The sequence below is a fragment of the Rhea americana genome, unplaced genomic scaffold (genome assembly GCF_003343005.1).
Source record: "Rhea americana isolate MKP2758 unplaced genomic scaffold, rheAme1 scaffold_19, whole genome shotgun sequence".
Taxonomy (NCBI): domain Eukaryota; kingdom Metazoa; phylum Chordata; class Aves; order Rheiformes; family Rheidae; genus Rhea; species Rhea americana.
The window spans coordinates 2,046,318-2,061,734 of record NW_028186038.1 but is presented as its reverse complement, the minus strand read 5'-3'; the positions used below and the strand labels follow the sequence as shown (position 1 = coordinate 2,061,734).

Below are 15,417 nucleotides of genomic sequence, written 5' to 3'. Positions count from 1 at the left end.
TTACAGTAGATACACAATGCTAAGGAGTAAAACTAATATTTTTGGTGTATTGAGTTACTTGTGCCACTGAGTAGCTTCTACTTGTGATAAATATAAAACAAAATTAATTAAAAGATTTTCTACTTACAACAGAACCACAAAATCTGCTATTGACCAGAAGAAATCTGTTATAGATGACAAACGCCAAGGAGCCCGAGCCTGGTTATCTAAAACTTGTCCTGTAATATATGAAGATATAGATTATTCTGCAATATTTAATAAATTACATTGTAATAGATAACATATGATATAGTAGTATATTACATAAAAATGTATCTTATAAATCTAGTATTGGCAAAAAGGATGGAGAAACTACTCTTCATAAGTAACACTAGTAAGTTTCATTTCCTGTGGGGCATTACTCAGTTTTGGGAATAACAGCAAAAAGTACTTGGTATTTCTGAAACACCAGCAAACATACACCGTTCACAGGTAAACCTATGAAAAAAAATACAGCTTCAACTCTTCCATATGTGTTTAAGCCTCTTCTCCATTACGCTTGGTGTTTATGCAGAACACAGTTCCACTTCTCAGACTCCTTAAAAGCTAGCGACGCTCAAACCCAGGCCCCGCGGAAGTCCACGCAGCACKGATTTTACTTGGCGGCGACACTAGCAGCAGGCGAGACGCGCTGAGGGCAGGGAAGGGCAGGCCGCCGCCGCGGCTCCTCTCCCCGGGCAGCGCCGTCCGCTACCCCCGCGCGGCGCAGGCCTCACGCAGCGCCGAGCTCGCTGCTCGGACCCCGCCATGCCCCCTGCGGCCCTTGGGGCACCCGGCTGTCACCCTCAGGCAGCGCCAGCGACGCGACGAGGCCGTGGCGCTCCACCGGACTCGGGCAGGACAGCGGTCCTCTCTCGCTGGGAGCCCCACCGGCCCGCGCGCCCTCCCCGCCAACGGCCGCCCCCAACGGCCCCTCCGCGCGCCCCCGCCCGACGGCCGCCCCGCACCGTTCGAAATATAAACCATCGTGGCGGGCGCCGCCGCTGCCGCGTCCCCAGCCCCGGCCCCTAGCGCGCACGCGGGCCGCGCATGCTCCGGGAGGGCCGCTGGCGGCGCTGCCCGCTCCCGGCTCCCGGCTGACGAGAGCTGGGCGGGGGGAGGCGGTGACACGGCCGCGGCGGGGCGGCGCCGGTGTCGGTGCTGGCGGCGGCGGGCGGCCGCTGTGGCGCGGGGCGCGCCGCGGGCCGGAGCGGCCCCAGCCGCCCTGCCGAGGGGCCGCGGCGGGGAGGGGCCGCCCTGAGGGCTGCCTGCCCCGCGGCGCCTCCCGCCTGGAGCGCGCAGCTCCTGGCGCGCCGGGGTAGCTTTCCTACAAATCGYGTGTTCTTAGTAGTCTTTCCCGAGGTTTGTTTTATTTATTTATTAGTTTGCTTATTTATTTACTTAAAAGAAAAGAATTTTGCCCTTCATCCCCACATAAGTCTTTTCTGGTCGTTGAAGGGTGTTTGGTCTGTTCCTGTGGAATCTGTTTTTCTCACTAGTACATGAAAAACAGTAACCTGCAGTAATGATGTTTGATACATGCCTGGTACAGGGCAAGTGTGCCCAAATACGGATGTTTATTTAAAGCCCCTCTCCAAAGCAAGGCTACATTGTCTCTGTTTATCACYGGTTTATTTTTGGCTGTGTATATTCCCACTACGTGGATGCTGGTGGGAATGTTCAGCCCAAAGTTAACCAGCTGTTTTAATTTATTTTTTTGTCATAAATTTTCTCTCCACAAGTAGCGTGAAGACTTCTAATGGGGAAAATTTTACATATTCTTCTAACATGTAAGATTAGAGGTAACTAATAATAATTAACATAATGATAGCTTCTGTTATGTGTTAATATTGCCTTTGCAAGGCCTGYCCTTTCCTAGTAACTATGTGCTAAAGCCTTTTGTTACATCTTTTAACACAGGGGTGTAATCTGAATTTGAAATTGTAGTGCTGAAGTGGAATATAATGTCTGTGACAGTGTAGTTGTCCCCTAATAAAGAAATTGCTTGCAGCTGACAGGTGATTATTAAAGCCCTATGTTCCAGAAATAAGTTCTTGCTAATGACTGAAAGCATCCGTGAAAGAAAAATATCCTTAAAAAACAAGTATGAGATGAAATATTTACTATTAATATAAGGTCTAGATCATTTATCTTCAACAAATGGAAAATACAAAAGTAGTGTTTAAAAAAAGCAGGTGAAGCATGGTTAAGTAGGCRTAAATGTACGATGTTAATATCATTCATGGGTGACATCTGGCCTGTTAGCTAGGTATGTTTACGACAAATTATAGTAAGAGTAGTTGGATCAGCTTCAGTTTACAAATTGCAAACCATAGTCTGTATCTGCGTGGGAAAAAACAGAGATTCAGGTGATAAATCATTTAAATGTTATCTTTAGATTCTTGGTGGAACCAGCTAAATGAAACAAGGAAGAGAGTGAAAAGGTGTTAGTGTACTTCCATTTTATAGACTGCATAGTAGGTCTGGTAACARGCATTAAACAGTGTAATYACATACATATTAAGTTTAAGATGGCATTGTCAAATGTTAGGTAAATAACATTCAAAGTAAGCATACGAAAAGTGCATACCTTTTATTAATAAATTATGAAAAGGATATATGCTCACTTTTAAATACTTTTATAAGTACTTTTTTTTTAACAGTAGACTTTCAGATAAAATACCCAATCCTCTTGTGTTTACAGAACTACTGCACAAGTTGTATGTCGGGGCCTTGGCTATTTTGCAGGAGTATGAAGAGCTGAAGTAAGTAACAGGCATTCAAGGTCACCAAGGAGGAATTCCTCGAGGGCAAGAGGATTAAGAAATTAAGATAAGCAGAAGTCTGTGAGCACTTACAGGACATGCATCCAGAAAGGGAGTCAACACAGCAGCTAGTTAGAAACTGAGCAGATGCGCATGGACAATACTAGACAACCAATAGAAATGCTTTGCGAGGCGCGTGGACGCATGAGCTTGCTGGAAAAGATATATAAGCTAGATAGACAAAGGAATAAAGTTGGATTGAACTTGCATCACATTGATGTGTGTGTTCCTTCCCGTGCTTGCCAATAATGGGCTACGGCATCTGGTGACCCTGACGTGATCCTCAGAGACCAACTGGGGTAAAGAGTGGAGCCGTAAGCGGGCAAGGATCCTGCATAGCCAGTGACCGTAGCTGGGCGCCTGAAGAAAGGCGGATTGTGGCCACGACTGACTGGTGAGTCAGGGAAGCAGGATGGGGGTCGCTGCATCAGCGATAGAGCAAGCTGCAATAGAGAGCCTGTTGAGATTGGTTCGGAAAACAGACACCCAGATAACGAAGTCGGACCTAACTGACTTATTACTGTGGTGCYGAAGAAAGGGGCTTATAGTAGAAGCTCCACAGGTATACAAGCCGGAAGCATGGGAACGAGTTGGAAAGGAACTGTGGGAAAGTGTGCAAGTGGGATCCAAGGAGGCGCGGTCGTTGGCAAAGACTTACCGACTGGTCCAACTGATGCTGGAACAGCTGCACGGGGAAGCGGCTGTTGCCGCCGCCATTCGCTGCACCATACAATGTACTGGCGAGGAGCATGAAGGCTCAGGAGACTCAGAATGGACAGCTGTGAGTGGCTCGGGACCTCAGTACGAAGAGGTGCCTGACGATGATGATCTCAAGTGTCCCCTGCGTGCCTGTCCTGTGTCAGTAGCTGAAAAGGAGGCTTGGGGGGGAATAGACGATGATTTGCCACCCTGGGAAGGGGAGGAGCATCCGGCACCTACCGCTCCCCCGGCGGATATGGACACTGATCCAGTAAAGGTCCCACTGCCGGATGATGAGCCAGGGGACCAAGGGCAGCTGAGAGAGATTCGTCAAGAGTTCCGTGGCCAAGCCGACAGGATGACTGCCTTGTTGGACCAGATGAAGCGCCTTGATCGGGGATTGGGACGAAGGGACATACAAGCAGCGTATAAGGCTGCTCTTGACTCAATCGTAGAGGGGGTAGAGAACATTGAACGACAGATCAACAAATTTGAGTCGGGTCGGGCGGCAGGCTGTAGGGCGGGCCGCGGGACAAAAGGGGTAAATCCGGACGGGGTGAACCAGCAGAAACGTTGGCTGCGGAGAATGGTGGAGGAGGGAGAAATGATGCTGGATGAGGCACAGAATTATTTGCAATCTAAGTTCGGGGCGGATGGGTGTTTCAGCAGGCAGGAAAAAGAGGAAATACTTGAGATACAGCGGCAGCTTGGAGGCACGGGGGAAGAGGCCCGAGAAGGGGAAGGGGTGTTGTCATGGTTGCAATCGGTGGTGCGTGGCAAGGACAGGGAACTGTTAGGCTCTGCAGGAAAGGAAGGCAAAGACRAGGGTGCGGCGCCACCTCGTGACCCGAATTTCAACCCTGTTACGCGTTACAAGGGCCTTATAGAGAATGCTAAGTTGGAGGGAGAGTTTCTGTTCACTCCTATGGCCATGCAAGTTATACAAAGAGCGGACGGACCAACATGGGAACCAATAGATTGGAAGCTAGTTCAGAGGCTGCAGGAAACAGTTTTGAAGTATGGGCATGAGAATAAGTTGGTGAGGTATCAAATTACTGCGTTGTTTAAGTATACCACACTTGTACCGGCAAACACTAGGGCAGTGATGGAGCTTATTTTGTCATCAGCCACTTTCATGTTGTGGATGGCAAAATGGCARGAAAGGCTGGAGGAAAAGCAAATGAGTAATTTGAACCTACGAGGAGATGATCCTCTGCGGGCTGCCAGCTTGGATCAGTTAATGGGAAATGGTCAATATAGGGATCCAGCAGTGCAGGCAGCTTTACACCCTAGAATCTTGCAGCAATCTAAGAACGCGGCCTTGGCGGCATTCTTAGCACTGCCACAAGTGGGTACCCCGCAACTACCATACAGCAAGATTACGCAGAGACCTGATGAGACATTTTTTGGATTTGTTGATCGTTTGAAGGATGCTCTTGACCTCGCACTGAACGTTCCCCCAGACATGAAAACGCTGCTAGTAAAAGGATTGGYGGTGCAGAATGCCAATAGGGTATGTAAGCAGTTGCTTGCGGCATTGCCCCCTGGGGCATCCATCACTCAGATGATAGAGACCTGTGCCAGAGCACCGTTAGTTGAAGAGAGCAAAAGGCAAAAATACATGCCACTGCATTAGCCGCAGCGTTAAAAGAAGGAAGAGTGATGGGTAGGGGGGACAGGGGTCCAAAAGGCGCCTGTTATCAATGCGGAAAGGTGGGTCACGTGAAAAGAAACTGTCCGGAAAGGTCGAAAGGGCAGGGTGGAGCGCTAACTGGGAGCCCGAAGGGATTTAATGGGAACTGCGGCAGGTGCCAAAAATTTGGGCATAAGGCAATTGAGTGCCGTTCCAAGTTTAAAAAAGATGGGACTCCGTTGCAGGGAAACTGGAACAGCCGCTTGGTGAGGGATGCGGCAAACAAATATCCCCCACCCTACCGGACCATGGCTGCCTCCATGAGCTGGCCTCAGCCACAAGAGGCAGCGCAGGAGTCGATCTGGCCGTGGCAGAATCCACAGTAATTAAAGATGATAGAGTGCACGTATTAAGATCGATGTGCAACGGGCCACTCAGGGGTGGGTTATCAGCTTTGCTAATTGGTCRATCATTGGCGTCAAAAATGGGAATTTTCGTTTTGCCAGGATGCATTGATGCAGAATATATGGGAAATATTGGAATTATGGTGAAGGTGTTTGCACCTCCAATCACCATACCAGCATTAAATAAAATTGCCCAATTGATTCCGTTTCAGGCCGCAGTTTTCAATCCCGGACAGGCAAGTCATGGTGCGGGAGGATTTGGTTCAACCGGGATGCCTCAAGTTGCGTTTTGTGAAAAGATTACCGCTCAGCGTCCAAAAAGGACCGGGATAGAACTACGTGGATACCAGCCAAGTGGGTGCGGCCGTGGCTGACAAAGGAGAAAGCCGAAACAACAAAGGCATTAAAGGGTGCTGAGGCAAACCCAGAAGTGTTGCCTACAGAAACATGAAGGCGCAGTGGGCTTGGTGGCTGGGATTAACTGGCGTGATTCATGTATGGTCATTAACGAATATCAATGAGAGAGAAAACATATGGGTAACCGTAGCTAATACAACAGGTCAGAAATCATTTTGCTTGAGCCTGCAGAGACCAGGAGATCCATTTCGAACTTGTTTAGTGGGAGTGCCCGTGTGGCAACTGGGGGAATTTCAAGCGTTTATTGGAAATGAAACGTGTCTAGACTTTACTGCGGTCAACCAGACATTGACCACTCCGGGTTTGACTGATACACAAAGGGATGGTGGGTGGCAGTGTGAGATTATAAAACAACTAAACTACACATTGCAGTCACCCCCAGAAGAATTAGATTTATTAGGATGAGTAAATGCTACAAATGGCATGAGGAACGGAGCATGGGTGCAATTTGAGCCCCTACAGACAGAACTTAACATGCCTGGTAGAACATGGGCGTCAGTCGAGTCAGGATTGAAGTCAGACAAAGTAACGGAACAGACATACTCCAATTGCAATCTAACTGATCAGCCAGCGCGGCGATTGCCGCCCGGAATCTTTTTGGTCTGTGGAGACAGGGCATGGAACGGAGTACCAGCAGGACCGAAAGGGGGACCGTGCTATTTAGGGAAGTTAACATTATTTCACCCAAACGTGTCGACAGTGGTGCAGTGGGTGGATAGTCAAAGGAGCCGTCAGAAGAAAAGAGAATTGCATCAATTAGATTGTAGCGAGGTTGGAGACCCAAAATTTTGGAGTGACCTGAGAACTCTTTTAGTGAGCACGGTTTTCCCCAGGGCTACAGCTGCGCGGGCAATGACAACATTGAAGCAGTTAGCTTGTTGGACGAAAAATGAACTTAACATGACTTCYGACATTCTAGATCAATTATCTCAAGACGTAGCCAGCGTAAATCATGCAGTATTGCAAAATAGAGCAGCTATAGATTTTTTATTATTAGCGCATGGGCATGGGTGTGAAGAGTTTGAGGGAATGTGTTGTATGAATTTGTGTGATCATTCGGAATCGATTCATAAGAGAATAAAGGAAACACCTGTTTCACTCGTAAAATTAATGGTGATACTCTGAATAGCCATCAGGTGGCAGCATAGGTGTGAAATAACAGTAGCTGCTTTGTGTAATCACACGGCAAATGTTCTCCCAAGTTAGTAATGTTTGGGTTTTATTTTATATAAAAATCCTTAGTCTATTGCCGTTAGACACACAGACAGCACATAGTAGCAAATCATTATTAGATTAAGGACCAACATGAAACACACAACGTACACTGTTTTGGGAATTTGTCAGAAGCATGGTATTGGTAGAGTCTTGGGTAGAGTTGGAGAAAAGCTGTGCTGCATCGAATAGCTGGGGCAAGTGTGTGAAGCCATAGCTAGAACAGTAGATGATTTTACTAGGAGTGAATTTGGAGACTGTCTGTCTGAAGGATACATGTTTATGATAAAAAGAAACATGTGAGTTACTTTGAATATTATTCAGGTTGTTATTTTCTCATTTATGTGTACATCGTTTTTGCAGAAAGCTGTCCATTGTGCTTCTACACCTGGCTTAGTGTAGTTGGCTCTCAGGAAGTTTCTGTCCCGCAGCCTAGTCCAGTTCTACTGAACTCAGTCTCCACAGCGGAGCTCTTAGGAGATTAGCTGAGTACTTTTGGACTAAAATATTTATAGGTGAATTGTATTTCTTGGTTATGTTAATCCTTTTAATATAAACAGCACTCTGTTGTAAAAATTTTAAATTGTAAATATTGTTAAATAACAAAGAGAAATCCACCTGCTTATCTGTTTCTTACTTGCCATATGATCAACTGAAGTTATACTTATCCCAGAAAATATGTACAGCTAGCATATAGACAGTACTGTTTTCTGGTAGGTATGCATGGGTCACATCTACACTGATGTTTTCTTCTTGGTGCAGATTTACTTTACTACTGTGTTTGGAGCCTTGTTTCTGTGTTTGGGATCTTGCAGAAGGCACTAGAGCATACAACTGTTGTGCTCAGAGAGGCTTCTGTCCTCATGAACCAAGGCTGAGGTTGCACAGCAGGGTGCTGCTGCAGCACTCTTGCAGTGTGGACGTGGGGTCATTAGCTCTGCTCATATGCTCTGCCTACTGAGTACTGGCAGCTGGCATGAGCTTTGTCACTAGTGACGATGTAATGCGGATTTGCCATCCTGGAGCCATACTAAATTGCAGCGAATCAAACCTTGTTTTTTCCCCTCCTTCCACTACATCAGCCAGCAATGTAGGCTTACCAGTGGGAGGTGGCTGTAACAGGATGAACGTAAATCTGAGGAATATCCATTACTGCATCAGCAAAGGCACTGCAAGTGAGCTGACAAATCAAAAAAGGGCTCTAATTGTTGGAGACATCTCTAATATCTGATCTATAGCTTTAGCTACTGAACTTTAATTGTTTTGGACTTAACAACCAAGGTAAAAATAGCAGTATAGGTGTTTATCAGAAGCAAGTAGGTGGTGCCAATTCCATAATATATTTAGTGAATAAAGCAGTGATTGATAATTGACACGTTGTTCTGAAGAGCTCTTATGACTGTGCTGGACTATTAATAACACTTTTTGTCTTCTGCAAAAGAAGACACTGTTACTTTAATGGAACTGAAAAACCTTGAAATTGATGCATGCAGTGTAGATGTTTTGAAAGCACATAGTTGTAATTTGTTAAGAGGTGGCTGTGAAGAAGCTACTGCCATAAGGCTTGAATAGGGCACTAGCGTGGTGATTTTGTAGAGGTTTTAAAAATGTATATTGGTTGGAGGTTGCAAACTTTTTACTTCATTCTTATTGTTCCTGATTTTTATGTTGCTTTGATTGCTCTTCTTGGTTCACTGAATGTAAAGTGGAAGCCACAGCCATGACAATGGACTCAGTGACTATAAAAACAGATCACCGTATCCGAAAGATATATTTAAAACTATGGTCAACTTGGTAGAAAAATTCCCTAGAAGCTATAGAACTAATCTGGGAAAACATGCCCACAGGAAAATTCCACATTTTGCAGGAGGTGTGTACACCATGCTGTACAGGCTCACAGGCTGCAAAAACTTTTGAGTTACTATATAAAATATTAGTTTAGACTCGTGCAAAACTTCTTACAGTAGACTCCATCAGAGAAGTGCTAAGTTATAAGTTTCCAGCAACCTTCTTCAGACTGAATGAGGGAAACATGCTTTCGATTCTCTACATTCATATCTTCTTGACTTTAAAAATCTTTCTTTTTATGCCTAGCTTAAATAAGCAGTTTTAAAACTCAGAAGGAATAAATTGGGCACACAGAAAAGAATCCCCAGTAACCTCCTGATGTTGGCAGTTAATCATGATTGAGTTATCTTTCATGCTCAAAGAAGAACTAGACTGTAAAGAATTTATAATTGTTATTTTCATTCAACAATAAGTAAGGTAAGAATTAAGATTCTCCAAGGGTGCAGTCATCACAAAGCTGAGCTCCAAAGGTAGAGAAATAGAACGTGAGTCAAGGTAGAGGAAGAGAATGTGAGTCAAAACAAATAATGAGATTATAAAAATTCTTTAAATTCTTCCATAGAATAATATGTCAAGTTCTACTTACTGCATCATAAAAAAAGGCATTGAAGCAGTGCAGGCAGAGGTGGTAAAAAATTTTTTTTTTTGAATACAGTTAGGCATGCAAACAGATACATAATAAAATCTATGTAGAAATGAGAGTTGAATTGAAATGTAGAAATGAGAGTTGAATTGAAATATATAAAAATGTAAATGGATTAAACAGAGCAAGGTTTTGAAGGTTTTTTGGCAACAGGAAAAAAAATTTGACATCAGTGAAAATTAGTGGGTGATAACAAGTATCAGGGAGCCCTTTATACTGTCTTGGAAAAAGAGACTTCTATGGAGAAAGAGGTTGTTTCTTAAAACAAACAGAACACCCACCGAAAGCTATATTGTAAACTTATTTTCTGTATAACAGCTTGGAAAACTTAGTTTTAGGCTTTATGCTTTCATAGTAGTATTCACATTTTAGGCTACTGTCAAAATTAAATTTCACTTTCAAAGATTTACAGGTGAATTTAATTTTAAACAAGACAAATTTATTCTTAGCATAGCATTCCTTCCTCCTCACTGTCCTGGGATGAAAAAAAAATTAGTAAGAATCAAAAGGAATCAGATGTTTTTGAGTAAGAAAAGAGTTTTATTTTAAGCTTAAAAAATAAGTCAGAGAAATAAGTCATCATGTCTGAGTCTCCAAGCATTAGGAATTAAGCTGAGAGGTTTGACTGAAGTAGCTTATCCCATATTTATCTCATATGGTATTTCTCATGCTTTTCTTTGAAGTGTTTGACACTGGATACTGGAATGAGAGCTCTAGCAAAGCATTTGATGCCTGGAACTCCTTTTAGAGACTCTTGAATGATCATTGCTGCTTTCTGCTTATGTTGCTGCTGCAGATCTGCAGCCTTTCTTGTTGATGGCAGAAGCGGTAATTAGGGTTCTGGAATATTTGCTTCTCTCATGCTGACTGTTAGAACTATGACCATAACTGACTGTAGGTAGACTAATCTAGTATTTCAATTTTCCATCATTAACACTTTTTTTCCACATATTTCCTTGCCAATAATTGTCTAACTTTTTTTAAGTGAAATAACAATTTACTGCTTGGTCCTGTTCTGTACATGGTCTTACTGAGAACCGGTGAGTGTCAGTTGAAGTTATTTGTGAGAGTGTCTTTTGTGATAATATGAAGTCAGGCACCAGTGTGATAATTCAATTGTTTTAACAAAGATGTCCCATGGTTAGCTTTATTAAGCACATCTCTTAGTTAAACACTAAATGCTAACAAAGCAATAAGGCTACATTATCTATTAGAAGTTCTCTAAATAATGTTGGATATCATTTGTAAAAAGCTTTAGTACATGACTCATGGGGTATTCCAGTTAAATGAATATGGATTATCTGAACAGCTCTGAACAAAATCCAATTTTCAGAAACTGACCAATTTTCTATGCAATTTTTGCCACTATTTAAGCTATTTCTAAAAATCTTCTTACCAGTTTCTAGGTCTACTTCCATGCTGACTCGCAGAACTTCTGATCTTCAGATACTCCCTCCATCCCCCTCCAGCCAGTTTTGAGAGTTCTCGCTAGAAAATCTAGCACCTCTTTTGAATTAAAAAAACAAAACAAAACACTACCTTGAGAATTAGCTAATGATTCCTCCTGAATTAGCTTGCATCATGTCCTTTATGGACTTTACAAACAACTCTATCTTTTTACTCTAGACAACCTTGAAGGTAACCTAAAAGAACATCTATCAAAGAAAATTACACTGTAATTGGTTATATGCCAGTAGGTTTGCAAATTATGAATCCTGAGACTCTCTCTATTACTTTAATGGGAGTTTCAAGTGCCTAGAGGATATGGGTTTGAATACCTTCTCTTTATTATTTTTTTCTATTGGTTCAATATAATTCCTAGTACCAAAAGAATCTGAGTAGTATCTTAAGAGCTAGAGAAGCATTAATATATTCTATGATTCAAGTGAAAGCTTAGTATTACTGTAGTATCTTTCCTAAACAAGGTAAATGCAGTAGAAGAACACGATGACAGTGTTAAAGTTAATGACCCACTGCAATAGTATTTAAAACAGATTTAACACTAGCTTAATCATATTAATTGCCATATTAGACAAACTCAAGAACAATGAATACATTGTCCCTGAAAGTCCTGAAGCAATATCTTGTCCATTACCTTAAGAATGCAGCGACATTCATGATTTTCAGGTAACTGGATTTTTGAGATTACTTTGTCCTGCTATATCAGCTAACTTTGAATTACTAATTGGAGCAGTCCTCAAATTATTRTTATTATTTTTGTATTCTATGAACTACTTTTAACAATGCAGTCTGTCTCTCTCCTTACTACTGGCCAAAGATTATTACTGGTTTGAGTAGACCAAAAAAAAAGATGAGAAATATCTTTATCTTGCTTACCTCTATGCTGTCATAGGGAAGAAAAGACATGGTAGCACTGAATTAAGTCAGAATGCTATAAAATGAAGTCACATCTTTGCAGACAGTGCTTATCTGATTTAGTTAACAATAATAAAATAAAAAATATGTAAAACAGGATATTTACTAGGAGAGTGTGAATCAGATTGCCTGTAATCTAACTACTATCATAGCCATCAGATATTTAAAATAGGGTCCTGGACAAAAGAAAAGAAGAAATAACTGAAATAAGATTTTTTTTTCCATGATACAGTGAACATAGTCAGATTGAAATGTCCTATTTTCATTTAAGAGGGCCTGTCTAAATTAAAGGGCCCATCCATTAATGAAGTACATAATGTAATTAACCAGCTGACTTCTGAGAATAAAGATGATACTGAAACCTTCTAATTAGCTTAAGGTTTGCTTGGAAAATAAATATATAACCTTATTTTACTTTCTCTGCTGTTCAGTTGATTTGCTGCATTAGATGGAACTGCTAGATATATAAATATAAAATCTAGTTTTGGTCAGATCTGACTGTACCATTTGTAATAAGTCATAGAAAAAAACAATACTGTATCTTTCAAGTTCTAGCTTATTTTTCTTCTTTCATAAAAGCATTCAAGACTATGTATTGGACTATCTACAGGTTGGTTGAGCAACAAAGATGAGAAGTTTTTTGGTTACGTCCAAGGTCATAAAACTGAAATGGGCCACAAATCTTCTGTTTTTTTTTTTTCCTGCTTACACTATCATATTACATTTCCTTTTTGCAAGCATTAGCCCTTAAGGGAAAGAATCTGCTGTCAGCAACTGCACTGTTTTCTGCTAAGTCATTCCACCACCTTGCAAAGACATTTGAAAACATAAAAGTGATTTACAGCAACATTTTACTACAAAATGCTGCATCAGTTATCTGCCAGATTAGTGCAATACATCAGTATGCAAAGAGTAGGAAAAATCCTGCAAAAAAATTAGTAAAGCAATCTATAGGAGTTCCACAGAGTCGCAGCATAGCCGGAGGCCCATGCCCCTTTATAATCTGGAATAGTAATGCGTTCTGATGAAGCAATCATTGAAGCTCAAGAACTCTGCAGAGATCCTCTGATGACTTGACCTGAAGAATTCTGAATTAGAAAAATTAAACTCACTTTACAATGCAAATTGTGAAACTGCATCTGTATAATGTATATAGCAACTTCTTCAGACAGGAGAATGCCTTATACTGGCAAAGCAGATCATGCCAGATTTCAATGACTCGGGGTGAGGCTCAGAGGGCCGCAAATTCAGAGAGCAAGCCTGCAGAATTCAGAGGAATGGTTATGTGAATAACCATTTATGCGGAGAATAGTTTTCTTCTACTTTGTTTTTTTGTTTTGTTTCCTCTTACTGATACACCTCCTCTTGTTTCTGCTTACCTCAACTATTTTGTGCTTCTGCCAATGGCTTTACACAGGTGCCAGCCGGAACTGAAGGCCTGAACTGCTGAGGTGAGGATGAGTGCACRATTTGCAGGCACCTATTACTACAGATGGCACACTGTAAAAATCATAGATTCGGTAAGGTTGGAAGGGACCTCTGGAGATCATCTAGTCCAACTTCCCTGCTCAGCAGGGTCACCTCGAGCATGTTAGACAGGGTTGCATCCAGGCGAGCCTTGAAGATCTCCAGAGAAGGAGACTCCACAACCTCTCTGGGCAACCTGCTCCAGTGCTCTGTCACTCTCACAGTGAAGAAATTCCCCCTCACGGTCAGGCGGAACTTCCTGTGCTTCAATTTCTGCCCATTGCCTCTTGTCCTGKCACACGGRACAACTGAAAAGAATTTGTCCCCGTCGCCTTGTGACACCCTCCCTTCAGGTACTTGTACACACTGATAAGATCCCCCCTCAGTCTGCTCTTCCCCAGGCTAAACAGGCCCAGCTCTCGCAGCCGTTCCTTGTAGGGCAGGTGCTCCAGCCCTCTGATCATCTTTGTGGCCCTACACTGGACTCTCTCCAGTAGCTCCATGTCTCTCTTGTTCTGGGGAGCCCAGAACTGGACGCAGCACTCGAGATGAGGCCTCACCAGGGCTGCGTAGAGGGGCAGGCTCACCTCCCTCGACCTGCTGGCAACAGTCTCCCTAATGCACCCCAGGAGACCATTGGCCTTCTTGGCCACAAGGGCACCTTGCTGGCTCATGGTCAACTTATCATCCACCAGCACTCCCAGGTCCTTCTCTGCAGAGCTGTTCCCCAGCAGGTCAGCCCCCAGCTTGTCCTGGTGCCTAGGGTTATTTCTCCCTAGGTGCAGGACTCTGYACTTGCCCYTGTTGAACCTCAGGAGGTTCCTCTCTGCCCAGCTCTCCAGCCTGTCCAGGTCTCTCTGAATGGCAGCACAGCCCTCTGGTGTGTCAACCGCTCCTCCCAGCTTGGTATCATCAGCAAACTTGATCTATGCTTCACAGTCAGGCGGTGGAAGTTTTGTGAGGGTCAGCAAGAGAAAAGATACTGACAGAAGGAAACTCATCTTGTTTTGAAGTGCTGAGATGTGACTACGGTTCCTCACAATGTTSATAATACAAATTCACCCTCTAGGACAAAAATCATACTATAGAATTACAGCTTTTTGTTCTGACAGTTAATATCTATTCAATCTCTTATGAGACAGTTGCACTGTCAAGGTACCAGCTGCACAGAGAGAAAGTTTATGTAATGAAACGGAGAGGATTGTAATCCCTGTTCTGTCCCTTTTAATTTCGATTTTTCAAATGACATGAGGAACCCAGGTGGAAAGATACGCTCTGCATTTCTGTCTGCATGGCAGAGGGGAAAATGTAATTGATTATTCTTATTAGGGAAACTAGTTTTGCCAAAAGTATTTAGTTTATTCAGTTTCATCCTTAAAGTGAAATGTGCACTGTGGGTAGATATTCTATTTTATATGTAGCTTGAGCTGACTAGCAATGTTTCAATTATAGCAATAACGAAGAATACAATATTAACTTAATTAGAAAATTAATGGAAAGGGGGGAAGGCTGCTGTGATCAAACCCCCAAAATAGTTAACTGTTGTATAATCCGTAACTGTCACTGCTTCTGTCTTTAGAAATGTTATGAGAAAAGAGTTGCCTCAAAACCATTAAAGGGAAGAATGGCTAGAAAAAAGATGCAAATATTTGACAGTGAGGTTCAAATAATGGCTTCAGAGAGTGAAGGAAACAAATTGTCTTCTATTTTTCCTTTAATTCAGTCTAATAATAAATGTATTTTCTGTACATAATTGTTCTTTGCAGGAGAATTCTTCCTGAGTATATTCAGGAACTGTTTATGTTATCACTGTAGTACTTATAAATGTATCAGAATCTGCGGAAGGTAACGTTCAGAAAAAGACATGGAACTACC

At 42.7% G+C, this 15,417-nt stretch overlaps 3 protein-coding genes across 4 annotated transcripts in view; 2 read left to right on the top strand and 1 right to left on the bottom strand.

Annotated features, from left to right (window-relative positions):
* Positions 1 to 1,113, bottom strand: part of SELENOK (selenoprotein K) — a 3,972-nt gene extending 2,859 nt beyond the window's left edge. The window contains exons 1-2 of one of the 2 annotated variants that reach the window (XM_085302366.1): positions 987 to 1,113; positions 128 to 218 (exon numbers count right to left, since the gene is read on the bottom strand). In XM_085302366.1, coding sequence (XP_085158492.1) covers positions 128 to 218; positions 987 to 1,005 — 110 coding nt within the window. In that variant the 5' untranslated portion in view covers positions 1,006 to 1,113. The remainder of the gene's footprint in view (positions 1 to 127; positions 219 to 986) is intronic. The other variant, XM_085302365.1, reaches the window with a different exon arrangement.
* Positions 1,114 to 3,255: 2,142 nt separating this feature from the next.
* LOC146597195 (uncharacterized) lies at positions 3,256 to 5,953 on the top strand. The gene is made up of 2 exons (XM_085302364.1): positions 3,256 to 5,055; positions 5,792 to 5,953. Exons 1-2 carry the CDS (start codon positions 3,256 to 3,258, stop codon positions 5,951 to 5,953), a joined length of 1,962 nt encoding a protein of 653 aa, XP_085158490.1.
* Positions 5,954 to 6,013: 60 nt separating this feature from the next.
* On the top strand, positions 6,014 to 12,744 carry LOC146597194 (uncharacterized). Its single transcript, XM_085302367.1, is given in 1 exon segment — positions 6,014 to 12,744. A coding segment is annotated over 1 exon segment (1,095 nt). The 5' UTR covers positions 6,014 to 6,026; the 3' UTR covers positions 7,122 to 12,744.
* Positions 12,745 to 15,417: the final 2,673 nt, after the last annotated feature.